The sequence below is a fragment of the Crassostrea angulata genome, chromosome 10 (assembly GCF_025612915.1).
Source record: "Crassostrea angulata isolate pt1a10 chromosome 10, ASM2561291v2, whole genome shotgun sequence".
In the NCBI taxonomy this organism is placed as follows: domain Eukaryota; kingdom Metazoa; phylum Mollusca; class Bivalvia; order Ostreida; family Ostreidae; genus Magallana; species Magallana angulata.
Genome location: NC_069120.1, coordinates 35,467,062 through 35,487,572, shown reverse-complemented (window position 1 = coordinate 35,487,572; position 20,511 = coordinate 35,467,062). Strand labels below are relative to the sequence as shown.

At 35.5% G+C, this 20,511-nt stretch overlaps 1 protein-coding gene across 2 annotated transcripts in view; it reads right to left on the bottom strand.

The window, feature by feature from the left end:
- Positions 1-20,511, bottom strand: part of LOC128164742 (netrin receptor UNC5C-like) — a 72,912-nt gene that overhangs the window by 22,126 nt on the left and 30,275 nt on the right. For both annotated transcript variants that reach the window (XM_052828736.1, XM_052828737.1), the window contains exons 2-6: positions 16,565-16,936; positions 9,939-10,042; positions 6,963-7,140; positions 4,301-4,468; positions 1,693-1,854 (exon numbers count right to left, since the gene is read on the bottom strand). In XM_052828736.1, coding sequence (XP_052684696.1) covers positions 1,693-1,854; positions 4,301-4,468; positions 6,963-7,140; positions 9,939-10,042; positions 16,565-16,936 — 984 coding nt within the window. The remainder of the gene's footprint in view (positions 1-1,692; positions 1,855-4,300; positions 4,469-6,962; positions 7,141-9,938; positions 10,043-16,564; positions 16,937-20,511) is intronic.

Below are 20,511 nucleotides of genomic sequence, written 5' to 3'. Positions count from 1 at the left end.
GTTAATAATTCCTGCGTGCATGCTGGCAATCTATTGACTAACAAATCAATTGACTCTCTTGCTTTCTATGTCACAGTCAGCCAACTTCAGTGGTTGCTTTGAAGTTCTTTTATTTTTGTGAAGAAATTTTTTGTACTTAACCAATGGAACAAAACTGATAGGATAAGAAAATTAAAAGATCCCGTGATGAAAAACTCTAGCTGTGAAAACTTAATTAACAGAAGTTTTTTGTAGGGAGCTATATTTGTTTATTGATCTTATAATTCGCTATTTTGGGAGGCATAAAACAAGTTTAAACAAATTTGGACAATAAAATGATAAGGTTCAAATTGGATATAAATTTTTTCACCCAAATTTCAATATATTAAGAACATTTTAAACATTTGATAAGCCATTATGTACAAGTAGCACTTCTTTTTTTAAAAAATGAAATTGGCAAAAAATAACAATAAATGCTTTGATTAACAGCAAGGGCAGTTAATATTGACATTGGCAAACTAGAAGTTCCCTGGAGAAACTTTACAGGACTGACTCCATTCTGGTCAATTTGAATTTGAGAGATAATCAGCTCTTTCTGTGGGCTTAATTAGAGACCTATCAACCCAGCATAGACAAGGAAATACATAAATGCCAAACTCATTTTTGTTTGAGAGGATCTCATCAAACCATGAAGGCCTCCTTTATCTCTTCACCCTTTACCCCCCCCCCCCCCCAAAAAAAATCTCCCTCGCTTCCAGGGGGAAAATTAAATTAGTAACAACATCGCTAATTGAACAAGTGTCTCAAGTTTTTTGGAAGGAGTAACCTGTATCTTGTAATTGCTTCATCATCCTGTAACCTAATCTATACTCTCCTTCCAGTTCTGCTTTTAAAAAACTTGTGGTTTTATAACCCTGGAGATCTATCTTTTTTCCCTTCTCGAAATCAACAGCTAATAAAATGTTTGCACTCAGTCTGAAAGGATAATATTCCAGAGGCTGGTATTTTAAGGTTGAACTTTTTTTTCTTCTGAAATTTGCAACGATCGATCACAATTTTACAACAGCAATAAAAATCTGTTTAGAATTTTTTAACAGATAAGATGTTAAAATTCAATTCAACTCAACTTTTAGGTCTCCCCACCCTAGTTAAACATGCACATCAAATTGTGATTAACATACTTCAGTAATATAATTATATTGACTACTTTTTGCAGAAATTTTTTGATATTCATACTCCTTAAATTGGATTTGTTGACTTCCATGCACCCGGCAGGCAAGTGACATTAGAAACACAAAACAGTTATACAACTAAAAGCCCAGCAGTATCCCAGGAGACAACCTTCCATGATCAACAGAATGTCACACATTGGACAACACTTGGAAGAAAGTTTTCCGGTGGGAAATATATATTGAAGCAACAATTTAGTTCCATGATGGAAACCCCAGATGTATACCGTTTTTGTTCCATCATTGCTCAACCAGTTGTCAATCATTTCTCATCCTTTCATAAACTGGACTGTAAATTTTGCCTAATTCTTAAAACTAGACCTTAATTAATTCAGTTTCTTTGGCAATATATATGAGTGACCAAATATCCTTGGTGTTTTTCTGAACACTGTGCGACACTTCATTGCCAAATTAGATTTCATTTTTCTGCAGATGAAACTAAATTTATTTTTCATTGATGGCGCCCTTTCAGCTAGTTTCTCACCTCTGCACCTGCCCCCTGTGCAATTCCCCCCATCCAGATCGTTGCCGATGCAGTAACTTCCACCATCTTTAGCCGGAGGGTCATTGCAGTATCTCTTCCTGTGATGCTGACACTCCGTACTGCAAGTTGACCATGAGGACCAAGCACCCCATCTTCCATCAACTACAACAAAGAGGCAGCCATTTTATATCAAGCAGGAGATTTAAAGATATTTCCAACCTCATTCCACATATTTTATAGCACAATTGCACATGCACATCTGTACAAGATGCCTGCACTAAGTTTGCATAGGCATATACATGTACATAATAAATTTTTCTTGATGTCACTTTTGATATTCGTTAAAATTTCTTATAAAATAAATGTTGGTGCATTTAGTTGAAAGCAAAAAATTCCATTATAAGCTGCAAGCTTTTTATCAACGAAATAAAATAAGAGATCTCTAATCACAACAGTCATATCTAAAGAAAGAGTTATTCTAGAAAAGTAATAATAGAAATATAGTACATTTACTGAATATATATCATATGATCAAATCTATGATATATAGAGTCCAAACATTGAAGAAAGAAACAAATGACACCAAATAATTCATTAAATTAGCAACTAAAATTGCAACCAAATGATACTTTACTTGTAATGATGATGAAAGACATAAAAAAAATAGATGCATGAATAATAATAATAAAGCAGTACTACTTTCTTACCTCCTTTTTCTGAAGTTAGCAGAAAAGGGGAGATAACAGAACAATTACGGTACAGGTATTCAAATGATATGTTAATAATGATTTCTAATAACCACGAATGATTAACATGCACGTTATGTAAAAGAATCAATTACATGATTTTTTTTTTCAATCAATGCATGGGAAACGAAGAAAATTACAGTTATTGAGACACACAAAAAAAGAATTTCATATTAATCAAATGCAAATAACTAAGCTTTTTCATGCCAAACTGCATAACAGCTGTATAAATGAATACAGTTTACGCCTTTGATCCAAAAAAAATCGCCTTGAATAAAACAATTAAAGGCAAGCTTTACTAATTGTAACATGCATTTAGTTATTCACTTGATAATGTTGAAAAGCGTCATTCATTGAGATCTTCTCGACAGGAAATCGATATTTCACACACAACAAAAGAAGAAAAACCCATATCGCAATAAACTGACGGAATAGGACTGTATTTTCACATAGTGCAGCAATAAGCAGAGAACATTGACTCTGTCACCCTCGGAAGAGAGGGATGAAACGGTAACAAAACAGAACAATTAATACGACTACAGCAAGCAAAGAATTCGTATGAATAACTTAATGGTGCGTGATGTGGTAACCATATTTCTATAAATCCTCAGAGGTTGTGTGTTTTTTCCCCCCTCCAGGAATTTCCTTCGTTGGAATGAAATGATTGTAGAGATTGTCCAACATGATTGCAGTGAATTACACCAATATCGGTTTTATCAAGGAGAACTTCTGCTTAACTCGATGGAAACATTCCCTTGGCTATATACATCAGACCATAAATTCAAGGATGTTGCAAAACAAATATCAGATTTATCAATTTAGGAATGAATAACAATTTTATAACAATTTTTTTTTTCTAATTCTCTGCTTTTTACGAATTTTTAAGCAGCTCTTCTTTTTCTCCAAATGGAAGACAGGGATAATTTTATGAAAATTTTCTTCTTTCCCTATAACAAAATAATGATTGACAAATGTTCTTATTAATTTCTGGGCCATGCATTGACTCCACCAACTGAACCAATAATAGCAAAAAGAAACATTAACTTGAAGGGTCATTATTGTCATCATTTCTCCCCTTCATTCTGGAAATGCTCTAATTACCAATGATCATTTTCTGTCCTTTTTTGTAATGAATCAGTTAGATGCTGGTGAGACAAGTCGCACTCTCTGGTCATTTTGTCTTTACAACAGTTTAATGGATTTACTTCTAATGCGGCAGAGCCTGAAGCCTAGCTTAAAGCTTTTACGATGATCGTTATTAATATCTGCGACTTTTTTCTCTAGCTTTTTTATTACTGATGGGACAAAATGATGCGTTCTAGTTGTCAATTGTTTCACTTGCTGATGTGAATGGCTCCGTCTCATGCAAACTTTTTTCTTAGTCATCGCCCTCGTTCGGTACGACTCGTGAGAAAAAACTTTGCAGGATGAAGCAAAGTTCCGACAGGGAAAAGGGGCAATTACAAAGAATTACTGCCGGCTCCAACACAAGTTTTCTTCCTCCCCAAAAATCTGCATATGGTTCAGTGGGGTCCTATGTTTTTCAGGCTCTCAGATAATGTGTCAGCTTCTTTTGCCATGCACCAATTATCTGAAGGAATCTAAACAACTGTGCAACTAATTCTCAGTAGGATATTTTTTTGTTATTTAAATGCAAAACCAAAAACAATCCCAAATGCTGTAGCAAATTAAGGAGAGAGAGAAAAAGGAGAACATGCCATGGTCTCTTCGTGAGACGCAAGCTTCATAAAATTGTTGTAATCCCGCTTGGTGACTATGCAATCTAGTCATATATTAAAGCAGTGACAGTCATATAAGCGAAATCTAGCTGGGCTGACCGTAGAGCAAGTTTGAGGGCTCACCTGGACAAATGGAGCCGCAGGGGTTGGTCTGGACACTGTCCCCTACGCAAGTGGCGCCCCCATTGAGTGGTGCTGGATTGGTGCAGGTCCTCATTCTCCGGGTTTCCCCCTTTCCACATTTGACTGAACACTCTGTCCATGAGCTCCAACTTGACCAGCTTCCATCAACTACAATGATATTTTGTTTAAATTTATTTTCGAAATTATTCTTCAACATTTTCCATAGATAAAAACACAAAATCTTTTAAATGATCTGATAATTTGTCCTCTCTGTTACATAAATGACACGCATCACTCTAAGGATGTTCAACTTTGCTCAATATAAGCCTGGGGCCTTAAATTAACCGAAAGAAGATGAAGAAATGCAAGTTCTACAAGGTTAAAGGAGATAATGTCATCGCACTGAAAAGTGACCTCACAGGACCATCCTTTAGTTAATTTAATGAAATGGATACGCAAGAAACATCCATGCAATTAAAACAAATAGGTAGTACATGTACTACTCGAGGATTTTCCGCATCAATTCCAAGGTCGCTGCACCTAGTTATCTTACTTCTTTCAAGAGTCAACCTTCTTTTTCAATTAACTAAAGCTTAAGTTGAGGATTGGGTCAATTTAACTCCCTGATTTTGCCAGACAGACAACACCGTGGGTCTTCACAGAACGGATATGTTTTGGACTCCCAACGATTTAACAGCCTTCCAAAAGATACAAACTCTGATTATGTCTTTTCTGCATCTGGTAATTAGTTCTTATTAAACAAACTTCAAATGAAAAAAAAATTAATAAAAATAAGCCTACTACACCCACCTGACTAATTCATTCTTTTGCATTCATACGCAGAAGATATTAAATTGCTATAATACCACAGATAAAATCTTAATTGAAAGATAATCTTTGGAAATCCATTTTCCTTTGGTTGAGAGATGCAGGCCCGGATGAATTTTAAGTAGAAAATTAAGTTTGATCCCTGATGCATTCATACAAATAGTGCCAATATGAATACTAAATCGCTTCGTCTTTTTGGGAATTACGTAGGTTTTATTGTCCCCCCAAGAAGTGACGCCCCATTTATATTCATGAGAAATATCTTTATCATTATTTCTGAGGTCTTTATTTATAATCATGACATTAATATTTTTATTTTCAAGTTCTAGAAAAACACAGGTTTATGCATTTATGTATAGTTTGTATGCGTTCCGGAGCTGTGACATTGCTATAAATGTACAGTGCATTCCTGGAGCAAAACACCTGTTTTACCTGAATATTAATCAGATGTTTATATATAAGCATGTGTTGCAGTTTTACAAACATACCTGGTACTTCAAATTTTAAAGATTCAACATTTTACACTTAAATATGTTTTGCTACCAGCAAATAATGATTATTTATCGACAAACATCAAAACAAATTCTTATAGATGAAAAAAAAATTAAGAAGAGAGGGGCTGGCCGGGACACTTATTTTGAAGTGTACCCCTTGAACCAAACGACAGTAATAAATTATATTTTTATGTCTTTAAAAAAAAACGCTCTCCGAATGGAAGATTAATAAATTATTTTGCCAAAATTTGCATTATATGTCATAAAAAAATGATTGAACTGTGTACACAAATACTTTAGGATCACAATGCAAACATTTGAAAGAAACTGATTTACATTTCAAATGAATGCTTTATGGAACAGACTCCCACTTTACTATATACCAATGAATGATGAATGAATATGGATTGTTCCCTCTCAAATCATGTATCATAGATGATCTACACAAGCTGCTATTCTAAATTAATCAGGATAAAGTCAGAAATATTGGAAATAGGTTGAGGATGGTGGTGGTAGTGGGGGGGGGGGGGGGGGGGGGGTCTGGAGAGAGTTGATATTGTAATGTGCTAAAGCTTCAAATTCCTAGAATAGCCGACACTGGTCCATATAGGTTGATATAATTTCCAAATATTTTGAGTTCCAGATCAACCTTACTTGACCTTTTTCTGGAACTGCTGACAGCAAGTGATATGGCATCAAAATATTCCATCTCCAGTAGCCAAAATGCCACTTGTATATAATAACTCTGACAGAACTTAAAGTTTTTGGAAGGTGAATGTAGCCCACGAAGTTTACGTTATCAAAAAAAATCGTTGAGAGCACATTTCATATCTGTTCTAAAAATGAAAGCCATAATGAATGAAAATATTTATCACCATTCATCAATATTTATGCTTGGGCAGGAAATATTTATCAGAGCCCATTTTCTGAGGAGGTCAAAGGTTATCCAGCCATTTCTTCTGCAGACCCCCAAACTGGTGAGACACTGATGTCAAGTGGTAGGGGAGTCTCAAACAAATCAAATCCAACAAGACAAGTACCAGTGGGCAAAATTAAATAAATAGGTTAAAAAAGAGGTCAAAAATATATATATGTCTCTCATGGTCAAACAAAATTTTTGTCAAGGTCATGGGAATATCTTTCATCAAAGCTAATTTTAAAAAGTTATGTGTAGTAAGACTGCAAGATTTCACATTAAAGTTAATGCAAAATCTCCAAAATCTATCACTTTTTTTTTCTTCCTTTATTTGTGTGTGTGTGTGTGTGTGTGTGTGTGTGTGTGTGTGTGTGTGTGTGGAGGTGTCATTTTATAACAGGGGTTGTGGGGGTAGAAACCTTACCATAGACAATGAGTGAGGCGGATTCACTCAGGCGCCTGGCTGCCAGGTTCTTTGCCCCGCACGTGTAGTTGCCCATGTCTCGTAGCTGGGTCTGACTGATGAGGAGGTCCCCAGTGTTGGACACGATGTAGTAGCCATCTTTGGTGTTGATCTCCACATTATCCTTCAACCAAAACACCTGGTGAAGAGAAATGTTTCAAAATATAATGACAACATTTTTCATTTCATGTTCAATTGATTTTAGAAGGGCTAACATGATCAAAAACACACAGAATTGCACCTTTTATATATTATAATGAAACTGATAATGAGTTGGAATCTTGAATATTTAATTGAATGTAAAAATCACTAAAATACTTTCTTGGAATTTTTTCAGACAGAGCAACAAACATATACTGAGGATTTTTCTTGAGCTTACTGACTTCAGTGCAAGCCTATAATTTTTAACTTAAAGAGGGTAATTATTGATCATATCTACCGGCTAATAGAGCACACAGCACACAAATTGCCAGGAACTCTATCCCCCTAACATTAAAATTGTTGATGAATGGATAAAATTTTAAATGTTTATACCGAAGGAACAAATGACCACAAGGAATGCATTGGGAGACAATCTTGGACGTTAGTCGAGGCATCAGAGTGTAAAATTACAATGCTGGGCTGACATGTGGAACACAATATACCATAATTCTCAAAGACAGGAGACCTTGTGAAAAAAAAGCTCCGTTTCGTATCGGTAATTTGATCATCTCCAGTTTTTTTTATCATCGTCCAAATACTTCTCGGCCACCGTGCTTTGTTGGTAAAATCTATCAGGAGCCGATCTTAGCAATACATAGCTATACATGCCAGCTATGCACAAGTGACACTCAAGTGAACCTCCAACTTTTTTTGTTCACGCTGTCAATTTTTGACGAACTGACAAAAAAATAAGGTACAGTATTTTAACCGAAGGATATCCATCTCAATCTGGGTGGCGAGAAAGCGTCAGATTTATTTTTGCATACAAAACCATTGCCTCCAAAAAGCACGACATCCCCAATCAACACAATACCTGTGACAAATTTCTCAGGTGCGCAAAGCTAAAAGGTGAAAACCGAACTTGATTACGAACTGTTAGATAGGAAATATCTTGGTACCTGTCAACAAGCTAATCACAGGTGTGGGGTAGTGAAGTGTTTTAAGGTACAAAATATTATCCCCCTGTTACGGTTTTTGATATAGATCACTTTATAAAGATACTGACAAGAGGCAGAGATTATTGGCTGATATTCATTCTTCTGTCAGTCTAAATCGACTGCAATCAACATTTCCTATCGAGCTGTGATCGCTTGGAATGACATGGAAAGAAAAGCCACGAGTACATTCTTAATAAACAGTCCACAAATAATCCTCACAACAAATATGATTTCAATTTCATAAGAATAGAAATCTTACCCCGTGATTCAAGTTTAAAGTTTTCTTTCATGGTTTTTTATAAATCAACACTTAATTTTCTTATAATTGGGCCCTTGTTATTCTTGATTTTTTGAGGAAAAACTTTTTTGTCAGCAATTGAATGCTTCCACTTGGAGAAGAAAATTTTTAGATCCTTCAAATGAGTGAAGCTTCAAAAAGGCAAAATTACATTGAAAAGGTACATTTTGGACATTAATTTCCATCTTGAATGGTTTTGAGAAAGAAGGGAAGAGTTAAGCACAATTTCCTGTAATTATTATATCACACTTGTGAATGCCTGTTGACAGTTTGGTTATGTTCCTGGCTGGAAAGAAGGCTGCTGACACTAAGAGAGCAATTACTGCGCTAAAAATTCAACAGATATAATTGGACAAGACTTCCAGTTAATTGAAGATAGACAAAACAGATTTAACAGTTAGCCCCCTGATTTTTCCAATATTTCACTTGATGAACTGTTAATCAGGGCAGCAAGCACCAATAAAATGTTTTTAAAATCTTGACAAATCTGGGGTGTTTGAGAACAGAGTTTTGCATTGCAAGCACTTTTACAGTGGAAAGAAAAAAATCCAAATTTGGTTATCTGTGGTTAAAAAAAAAAAGACAGAAAAAAACTTCTTTTATTTGAAGACACAGGAAAATACAGGATATGAGGAAGGGCTGGTTTCTTAAACAATGCATTGCAAACCTTGTGCAAAGGGACGAGTTTATCTTCTGCAAACTTAGCAACATGGCTGACACTTGCTTTGATCCAGGAGAAACCCATGTTGGGATACAAAGTTCTAAAGACATTTTTCTCACAACTCAATTAACACAAGCGTTTTGAGAAGCAGTTTCTTTCATAAACAGAGCTTTAAAATGTACATCTATAACTGCGTTGGTTTGACCATAAAAGCCCTCTTTGTTGCTCTCTGAAGTAATCTGGTAATTCGAAAATTTGTCAGAATTGTATATACTATAGCTGCCACAGGTGTTCCCCTCATAAAACTCTCAGAAACCTGATGACAGGTGAAATTATATCCAAAAGTGTTTAAGAGAAAAAAAAAGTATTGTTTCCGATCCCTCCTTGTGCGTTTATTCTAATGCAGAACTTAATGCATCAAGCCCATAAAACTCCCTTTTATACAGATTGATGGAGAGATAGCTGTTAATTTATGTCAATGATATACCTACACTGTACTCAAGAGTCCCCCCCCCCCCCCCCCTTTAAAAATTCTTTTCCATTCAGTCTAATGTAATTCTTTTTTTCAATTCAAAACTTAACGGTAATAGCACGCATAAGAATCTTTATTGAATTTCCAATCTATAAAATCTCAGACTTTTCTTTTTTCAGCACTTTTAATCCAACCAGGTGAAATGTGTGTACCAATATATTTATAACATATCACAAGTGCTCAACTTTTGAAAACAAGAAAAATGTATTCAGCAAACAGCACTCTGTCTCTTCAAGGTAAAGGTTTAGGACTGGGGTGGGGTGGGGGAAATTGTTTTGAAGGGTTAAGCTAAGACTTAGAAACTAACCTCTGGTAAAGGTTTTCCCTCTGGGGGTAGACAATCCAGCTGGGTTGTTTTTGAGACTTGGACCCTGGTCATCAATGGTTCTCGTTCAAACCTCTTTCGTAGATCTGAAAATGAAATCGGGGAATAATTAAGGAAACAATATTTCCATCCAAAGATAATGTAAAACAGATAATATACAAGTTTTATTGGTAGATTACCAGTGTCTTTCATATTTTAACCAAAATAAAAGTGTAAGAATCATGGGGGGAAAAAAAGGCCAAACAGATGCATTATAAAGGTTTTTTATATTTAATTTTCAATGATTTTTTTTATAAAGATTAAAAAATCTTAAAACCAGAACATGCATTCAAGTGTTGGTATGCAATTGATCAGCGTTAAAGCCATGTTGAGTTTTTTTTTTTTGCAGGAAGCAGAAGATGTGTGGCAAATAACAGTACATCTTGCACTAAAACAGACGCTTCATTTCTCTATGCCACATTAGGTAGAATTAATTTACAAGGGTTCGTACTCCATTGTAGAGAAAAAAATAGATAGAAGCTCATTCACATAGGAATGAAGGTAGTCTTTTTTTTCTTTTTGGTTGTATTTGAACAGGTGCAAGCAATAAAATGTTTAGTTGTACAGAATGCACTTCAACTATTTGAATTCAGTTCCAAATTACACCTAGGCAAACACTGAGACATACTGAATGTTACCCAAAAGTATTGTCATAAACACATAAAACGAAGTTAAGGTGAAAATTAAGTTCAACATCTACTTGTGTAATGCAGTAATCGATTAGAATTTAATTTATAAGGGGGAGGGCTTTTAAAATAACATTTTTCCATACAGACATTCAATTATCCTACACCCTGAGCATTCTTCCACAAGCAACTGTTTACTCAAGGTTTCCCCGTTTTTGGGCTGCGACAGAGTGCAAGCCGCGAACAGACACAGAATTATTTCTCGCCAAGAAGAAACGCCGTGTAGTTGGTAACTTTTTAACTTCTGCTCGCTATATAATCAACACTGTTTGATTTGGACACCTCTGCTAAATGGCGTTGCCTTCAAAAGGCCGATGATGAAGGGCTTCTTTTTTCTTTTTTTTTGGTGGGTCACATTCACCAAAAGGAATGGGTCTTATTGACACCGCAACACACAGCCGTGTTCGTATTGAAGCGATTTTTTGAACCAGTGATTAGGAAATCATTTCTTTTGATACTCTTTGGGGGCAATTATATGAAATTAAAAAGGAAATTGTAAATAACTTGTCTTTGTATGAAATTTTTTTCAACATTGAATTTGAAGAGATGCTAAATGAAGCATGGGTACCTAGAGACATTTAAAATTGAATTTTTATCACATTAAGACTCTGTCTTATATGAAACATCTTTATTTTATATCAATTTGATAGGCAGACCCACCCAGTTCTTCAATCCATACATGCATGTGATTTTGCGACTACCGTCTGCTATAGATTATGTTTCCTCCCACTTCATAAAGTTCATTGAACTTTCTTTCTCCATTATAAAGAATTCTTGCTCTATACTCTTTATTGTAGGCAGAAAATAAGTATTTAAGAGACTCTCATTATTAAGCAACATGATATATAATTACCATTTATTAGATTTTTATACAAATTCTTATATTTGGAACATTTCTGAATATGAATGAATATCTATTAACTACTTAGCAAATTAACACCTAATGACTCCTAAAAGAATGCAAATGCACTTTTAAGGTGAACACCTGCTTAACAATGAAAGATAGCAGCACTGTATATTTACCAAAATGTGGAATTTCAACAAAATAGTTCAACCTACTTCATCAGACAATGCATGTACTTCAAGGAGAAGAAAGAAAAAAAAAATTTCGTTTGAAAGACAGCTTTCGATTGATAATATATATTTTTTTTTTCTCAACTGTCAACATTCTGTGCTAGTTGCTCTGCAGAACAGATCTTTAAACACTGGGTTCTAACGGAGAGACGGGGCCAAAACGTGTCAATGTAATAAGCGAAGGTCGAGCTAACGCTGTTGCCGAACAAACAGTCGGTGTTGAAGAAACATTGTTCCCTTTGCTCCGCTAAATCCTCTCCAATACACAGGCCCCATCTTATTGAATGTATCCTATTATTGGATTTCAATCACAGAAGATTGAAAATCATTCCCCTTTTAATGAGGTTTATATCAGATGCATTTATTCTGCTCCAATGTGCCCTTTAAGAGACTATTTAAGACATATTTACTATTGATCAAGTTACCATTTTGTGTTGTATTGATTCAAACCCAACTGCTTGGTCAAATACCATTAAAACAAGACTCTACAAGGATTCAACATGAAGTCAGCTTCTCCATTAGACACATTAATTCAAACCATTCTCTGCCATCTTGTTGGATCAGTGAGCATAAATAACAGTAAATAGATAATTTCTTTCTTTTCTTTTTACGAGATCACTTTCCTCAAACAGAAAAAAAAAAACCATCATTGGAATATGTCAATATGAAGTCATTAGGGATGAGGGCTAATCCTGCCAAACATTTCAAAGTGTGACAAAAATCGACGGCAGACACATTGGTCGAAAGCAAGAAAATGACAGTACGGCAACACACTGGCCCAATTACCATAAACGCTTCTGTGTTATCAGTAATAGTCAACAATTCCATGCAAATCGGGCACATAAATACACCCAGATCCGGATATTCCATCTGACATCGTTTCCTTGTTTACTTGGATGGGCTTTTGGACTGGAATTGACAGAAATTAAACCTGGACAAAACACTGAAGATCAAAGTCAGTCAGTTAAAAGACTTAGGTATAGAGAACCACTTGGTCTGGTAATTCACCAGTTCTCTCTTGCTTTTTTCCAGCTAAAACGGCAACAAAAACATGTCCTCCAGCTTTTCTAGATACATTTACCATCTCTAATATATCTGCGCTAAATTCCATGTACTCTTCTGATAATTGCTGGTGCTGTACAACCGAAAAAGCACTTTTAAATGAAACCTTAATAATAATGGAAAAGTGCAGCAAAAAAATGTGGGTAAAAATATAAAATTTGATTTCATACATCCAGCAATATTTCCCTCTAATCCCAACCTGAATTTAATGCTTCATTAGGAACAATCAGGTACTTGTAGTTTCATAAGTATGTGGGTCACACAAATAGTAAATATTGGGGTTAAGTGTTTCTGTGGTTCATGGCAACCATAGCAGCAGCATCAGCAGCAGCTTTTACATGTGACAAGAATTATGAGTTATATAGCTTTTCCTTCCTGGTGGCATCAAGAGTCGAGCCATCAGTACGAAGAACAGAGAGTGGTGATATTGTGGTAGCTCCTGTCTCTCTGCTCATCATAAGGTTATAACTGTACTCTCCAGCCAGATGTTCCCACTACCTTCAGTGCCTACCTCATAAGCTATCAATCTACTCAAGCCACAATGTTAACAAATAAACCACTGTAATATATAACATGCCTTTCCTTGATACAACTTTTTTATCCTTATTTTTTCTCTATACAGACGGTCTGTAATAGAATATACAAGCAGAATGTCTTCAATTGCTCCTCATATTCTAGATACACATGTAATCCAAAATTCTTCTTTTTGTATAACCAGTGATTTATTGGTACAGCAAAAGACAAGAGCTAGAATTGTTTTACTTTTTTCAGACTGTCATAAATTTTCTATATTGTTTCTTAAACAACAAAGATTATCCACTAGAACCATCACAAGAGGCCTTGTAATCGTCACTGCAATATCGGAAACTTGATTTACCACCTACCAAGTATTCACCTAAGAAGAGCAAAAAAAAAAAAATACATATCTGGAATATGACAAGCCAGTGAGCCAGAGAGTATTAGACAGAACATTGTCTCCAAGGCCGATTGATGCTGAATATATATATATATGAAAATAAAAGCTCAAATATTAGCATGTGCAGATCCCCTAGACTTTATAATGCTGAATGAGAAAAACATGTTGGAAGATTTCTAGACTAATATTTTTGTCCTCCGACATTATATGAGAATGCGGGAAATCTCATAATCAACATACAAAGCATCTGCTGGGAGTTTGCATTTTATCTCTCATTTGCTTTGTCTGATCAGAAGGTCGATCATCCAATTCTCTATCATATGTGAAAATGGTCTCTGCATGAAATGCTCTTGTAAAGCCAGCATGGATATAAAACATGCAGTTTCCTTTTATTTGATGGGTTCTTCTCTGACTTTTCCTAAATGTGGGATTACCGTAATGCATATATAGCTATCATAATAAACTTACAAGCCATCTAAGTTCTGACTGTAATATGGTATAAAATATTCACAATGAAGTAAGATGAAAATATGGAAACGGCATAGCAGAAAACACACAGACTTCATGGCGAAATTCTTGTTTTCCAAATAATTTGCTGCTAGCATTCCTGTTAATCCTAAATCCTGACCACGAGAGAATTCTCCGACATTTGTTTGTCTACAGTGTCTGCTGCTGAACTTGAGGAGACAGCATTTGTCTTCTGAACCTGGTTTTTTTTGCCTTTCCTGACAGGCATAATATTTAACATGTTTTAAAGAGGGCCGAGATGAAAGAAGAAAGCCAGAGAGGTTTAATCCGAGGAAAATATCCCTTCCTGAAATATGGTCAAAGAAAAAACCATGTGCCAACAATCACCCCTCTGGTTTCTGTGATTTAAAATGAATTTTTAAACATCCTGGTGATTCAGATCAAGTTAGTTGCTAGGATACACAAAGTAGACAAAATCTCTAGGCATCTGCTGTGGGATTACTAGATAATTAAAAATTTCACCCATAATGCTCAGTTAATAATCTCACAGCAGGATCTGAAAACATAAATTACAGGGCCCCATACTGAAGTTTATCTAAAATTCAATAGCTATAACTGCCTGCAAATTGAAAACACTGAAAAGATAGTTGAGGAATGAACAATTTCCTAACCAGAGCAGTATGTTTTATTGTTAAAGGTGGCTTTCAAGTACAAGAGTTTTATGCATTTTCTCCAACACTGATTTATGCTCATACTTCTTTGGGGGGTTTTACATCACCTTAATAAAGAGTCAGCTAGGGGAAAAAACTGTTCTCAACATTTTAAAAAGTTCACAGGAGTTACATAAAAATGTTACGAGCACTAGTCATAAAAAAAAGACGGAACCACAAATGTAATCAAAGAAAGTGTGGGTACAAGTAAGTTGCAATGAGTTTATCCTGGGAGGTTTTCTAGAGCAACTCTTTTAAAAAACGCTCTAGAAAAAACTTAATTAGCATTAGCACATGCTCGGCTTGTGCCTTCAATTTTTCATCTATCTGTTGGGTTTATTTTGGAAGGTTGTTTTTTATTTCTTAGTTTTCCTTATTTTTGGATCACAAAACATCAGGTAGAGGTGTCATTAGAAAATAAACCCCAAATCTAATCAAACTCAGAATTATATTGCTTCCCCTTTACCCTTATTTAGACATTGGAGCAGATGAAGAAGTGAATAAGTACATGATGATCCATCACTGTGTGGTCAAACGAGTAGAGGCCAAGTCAATACGAGCTCAAGTGGTGACAACGCACCCTCGTTCAATCTCTGTTCCCCCATTCTTCTCCCGGGGAAGTGCTCCATCATTTTAATTTGACAGCTTACAAGCAGCTTGACTTTTGAATTTTTCATGATCAATCTATTATTTTTTCCTTTTTATTATTGAGCAATTGTTTTTACCAATAGTTTAATTATCCTATAAAAGATCCAGATATTCATGCCTTTTGTTGTCCCACTATAGAATCTGTATAGCGGTACCTCTGATTCCCAGTTCCATGCCAGATGAAATATTTACAAGTCAATTGTTTTTCTTTGTGATAAATTGCTCTGAATTTTTAATGAGTTCCAGATAGAAGCACCAGTGACATGGATGTGACAATTTACTCTATGCATCTGCCTTTTAAAGGCTTTAGAAGTCAAGCCCTACAGGATTAGTACATCTATAATGGCAACTCATGACACTTCTGCACTTCTTTGTTTACCTTCTTAAAAAAAACCACACCTGTTCAAGAAGCAGCATTGAAAAATCCCTTTTCTTAGCTAAATCCGACATTTAGTTTACAAATATACATTCATCACTCCGGACCAAATTCACATCAATCAGGGGGATGTGTTATCACTTTTGATCATATTGCTTTCAAAAATGTTATCCATCCCCCCAGATGCAAGGGGAGATAACCTAGCCACTGAAAAAACTCAGAGGAGGGTTTATCCAGCCAAATTTCAAATCAATTTCTCAGCAGGATTAGAGTAAACCTCTTAAATGTGTGTAAAGACTTATGGAAATCAATTTCTTTTGGGCCTGCTGTGAGGAAAAACTCCCCCACAGCAAGACATAGTTCACCCAGGAACATTTCATCAAATGTCTGCACACTTCTCTATCTAAGCCTGCATAAACTGATTGATCTGGCTTGCATTAGAGGGGGAGAAGACCCTTCTCTCTCTGGCAGGTGGGGGTTAATATTTTTTGAGTGTGAATGATTAAGCGGCTTAGTGATAGCTGTCCTAAGAGCTATCAATGGGCAGGGTAGGTTGAACTGGAATTATCCAACCTTCGTCAAATATACGACCAAAAACAAAAAATTCAAGGCAGATAACTCATACTTACATGCAATTTCGATAGTGCCCTGTTTGCTCGTAATCCCTCCTACGCCATCCAATCCTATATTGGTGTTGTATGCAAAACACTCGCACCAGAAATCTCCACCAAAATACTCCTCCACGTCCGCTCGCTCCACGTTGACAAAGGCGGACAAGATTTTCGTGCTCGTTTCTTGGTCCACGATGTTTTCCATGTGGGTGGGTTCCATGAACTGTCCGGCACAGCGGAAGTTAATGCGGACGGCATTGATGGCTTTACATTCAACGGTTGCTGGCTTGTTCCGGACAATGTGGTAGCTATCGTCGGGTTCCTGGACAAATTTAGGGGTGTCATCTTGGAAGCGGCTTTTCCCAAGGAGTGCAGAATCCGAGAAAAAATCTGCAAGTAGACAAAAATTGTTTTCATGAGTTTGACTGCTTCAAAGGACAAATATTTGCAATTATGCAAAGTTCACAGTTTTCTATTTCATTTTTTTGTGTAAAATAATGCAATTCATGAAGAAAACATGTTATCATAAACTCTACCTTGTACCCAAATTTTCGCACATATTCTAGATCAATAAAAATTCCTATAATAATTTGATTTTCTAAAATATATGGCCCATACAACAAGGACAGGTACTCTCTACATTTTAAATACGTCTTAACAAGTTCTATTGTATAATTCATTGTATCCAAACATGTACGATTTATTGTATGCAACAAAGACATGAGAAAATGTTCTCCGTGTGTGCGCTAGTATCTTGAGGTATAACCTTTTGTCCATTGGCGTATATATACACACTTCTTGTTAACCCACTGTGTTGAATGGATAAACCCCGATGATGAGAGGCTATTGTCTGCTGGCTAACATCTTAATCAACAGAATGTTTACATACATCAAATACGATCTGTCATTGTAAACAGCAGCAATGCATATTCCACCCTTCTCCTAATAACTAACACTACGATTGTTTTCAAGTCATATCATTTGGAGGGATGATGAGGGACGCAGAAAACCTATTTACTTTTTTCTAATGAGGGAAAAGATACAGTTTCCACTGTGCTGTATGAAGCAGTGTATGAGAATCTTCAGCTCTTCTTGCCTTGTGTTCATAAATAACTGATAAACTGGCTACTTTCATTTCATTTCTTTAACTGATGCTCGGAGTTATCTGTTGAGCATGTAATCAAGATAAATGGAAGATTCTTTGGTTGGTAGAAAAAAATTAGCTTGAAGAATGAGTCTGAAGTTTAATTTTCAAAGCCAAAATTTTTTTTTAACTCTAATTTCAAAGAATTCTTTTTGACCAAATACATGAGAATCGGAGAGAGGAAGAAAATGTAGGTACTGAGGTCACTGAGAGCAGTTCATATTCTTCATCTGAATGTAACAGCCACTGGTAGATAAATTCAGATGCTTAATTCTTGCGCAAATAGATTTTGTTTTTCCTACTTCATTTTCTGCTCTTTTTAACCATCGATGTGGAATAAATGCAGCTGTTTATTTCATTCTCTCTTTAAAAGAAAATTCTCCACAACTATTCAAGTGAATAGAAAGAGAAATGAAAGAGGGTAAAGAAGAAGAAGAAACAAAATGATACAAAACAAAACCAGAAACAATCACATATGTTCAAGCCGGAGAAGAAATAGGTATGAACACCAGTTTTATTTTCATAGATTAGCTTAATGTCATACATCAAGTATCTGTTAGCAGAGTTTAAAGCTCCGCTAAATCCCCCCCATCCATCAGACAAACTTCCTGTACGAGGCAAAAAAAAAAAAAAAAAAGGCCGAATTTACAAAGAGAGCATTTGTCTTTTCGTTTGATTTTCAGATAAACAAACATATAGGTACACGAATGTGCAACTTGAGATTTTTTTTTTTCCTTCAGGGATATATGACTTTTGCCCATAATTTATTACTTGTTTGAGCTTGTTCATCTGCAGTAATTCCGTGGGTGCAAATTGCTAAAATTAAAAGAGAATTATTTTTTTTAAAGTTCTTTGAGCCAGTTTAGATGCATAAAAATTCTCGCTTATATTTTTCACCTTGAGACGACATGAAAGATTTTTTTCTGTCTGTTTGGTCTATAGTACTTATAATACCTCCCCCTTTCTCATTATCTCATATACATTTTTTTATATATTTCATTGATCTCTAACCAATTTCTTATTACACAGTTTATTAGTCAATCATGTACTTCATTTATGACTGCTAATTTGTCTGAGACAGTCTTTGAAGAGCTGAGAATTCTGGAAGTTTCACAATATTTATGAACTTAAAAATTTGCTCTCTTTTGTTTAAGGGTAATTTTCAAGCACCTGTAAATTGAATCAGCCCTGTGATCCCTTTTTTACCACATCTCTGTTAAAATACAAAACATTTTGATTTCAAATAGTTTTATTGCCCCTAGTCTTTTTGATGTCACGGCAATATTACATCTTTAAGACGTTAGTATGTCACCCTAATGGGCTACAACTTCAACTTGTCTCTTTTTTAGTCTATTCAAACAATGCGCATCAATCAATCGAACAGAAGGGGGAGAATTTTTAATAACTTGAAAGTCCAAGCGGGAAAACCAGAGGTGGGTTTTGGGGGTTGAGGAACCGAACAAGAGTTTTATGTGAACTTTATGAAGTGGCATGTGGTGTTCCGAATAGCCATTCATGTTTTGATTAGGTATCCAAGACCCTATATACATAAAACATCTAAATGGCCTCCACCTACCCACCTACCACCTGCCCAAAGATCAAGCAAAGTCACAAAGGCCCCAAGTATAAGGTATTTAGTATTTACGTCCAAAGTATCCATAAATATTCTTGATACCTACACATTAAGCGAGACAGTTTCTATAACAATATCATCTGTACATCATCGTTAAAGTTATACATATAAAGTTTATGTTGGAAGTGTTTACATATAAAGAGTGACTTCTACGCATTATCGTGTTCCTGTGTTTATTTTCAAACCGCAAGAAAATGAGGCTCTTGTGTTTGAAAACCTTGGATTATTTTTCCTGGAGATGTATTTGTTTCTCTTTGATTCTATTCACCCCCAAACTCATCTGAACCATTCCATAAAAAAAGGAGATAAAAAAAAAAGAGAAAGAAAGTTATCAAGTGGTGAGATTTCTTGTCTATTCTGTTTACATGCCCCTCAACCTGCACAAATCAAACCATGTGCCTCTCTCATTTCCCAGCGTACCATAAACAATAAGAACAAAGATAAACGAGAAAACGTCCAGAAACCAACATGGCCGAAACAATATGGAACTGAACTGAAGCAGCTTCAAATTGATCTCGAATATTCCTGTCAGCTATATTAGAAAATCAAAAGATAAAGCACCCCAATTTGACCTCCCGGAAAATTATGTAGATGATAAATATAAGTTAGAATATTAAGGGATATATGGTTCCCCTGACAAATCTCGAAAATTGAGTGACCCTGGCAAAAACCATGGCGAGTTCGCCTCTCTGATGAATGGTTCTGCCGATACCCCATGTATGAGGCCCATCTATCATGAAAATGAAACAGCCAACAATATGTTCAGGCGAAGAAGGTCTCCCAAACCTTAATCAATCAAGTGTTTTCCGATGTTAAGGCAATTTCGCACACGTCTCTTTGGTCAATAACTGGATAATAATTCCATATAATTTTATTTCTGCCTTATATCCACTTTTGGCCATTAATTTTTACAGCTTTGATTGGATTGTCTATTTCCCAGCAGATTCCATGGAGAGATTCTTTAGTGTCTGGTCATAAGGTCCATTGCCTTATTGTTATTCAATTAGTCTGAGAATTTGATTCTTGAATGCTACCTGCATGTATAATATTTCTCAGATTTCATGCAATTACACACAAAATAAATTTAGAAACCAATAAGTCATAAAAGAAGTAAAATATATCCTATGCTACCTAGGTAACCTTATAATAAAGGGAGGGAACAGCATATTAGATTAGCAGCAGACGCTT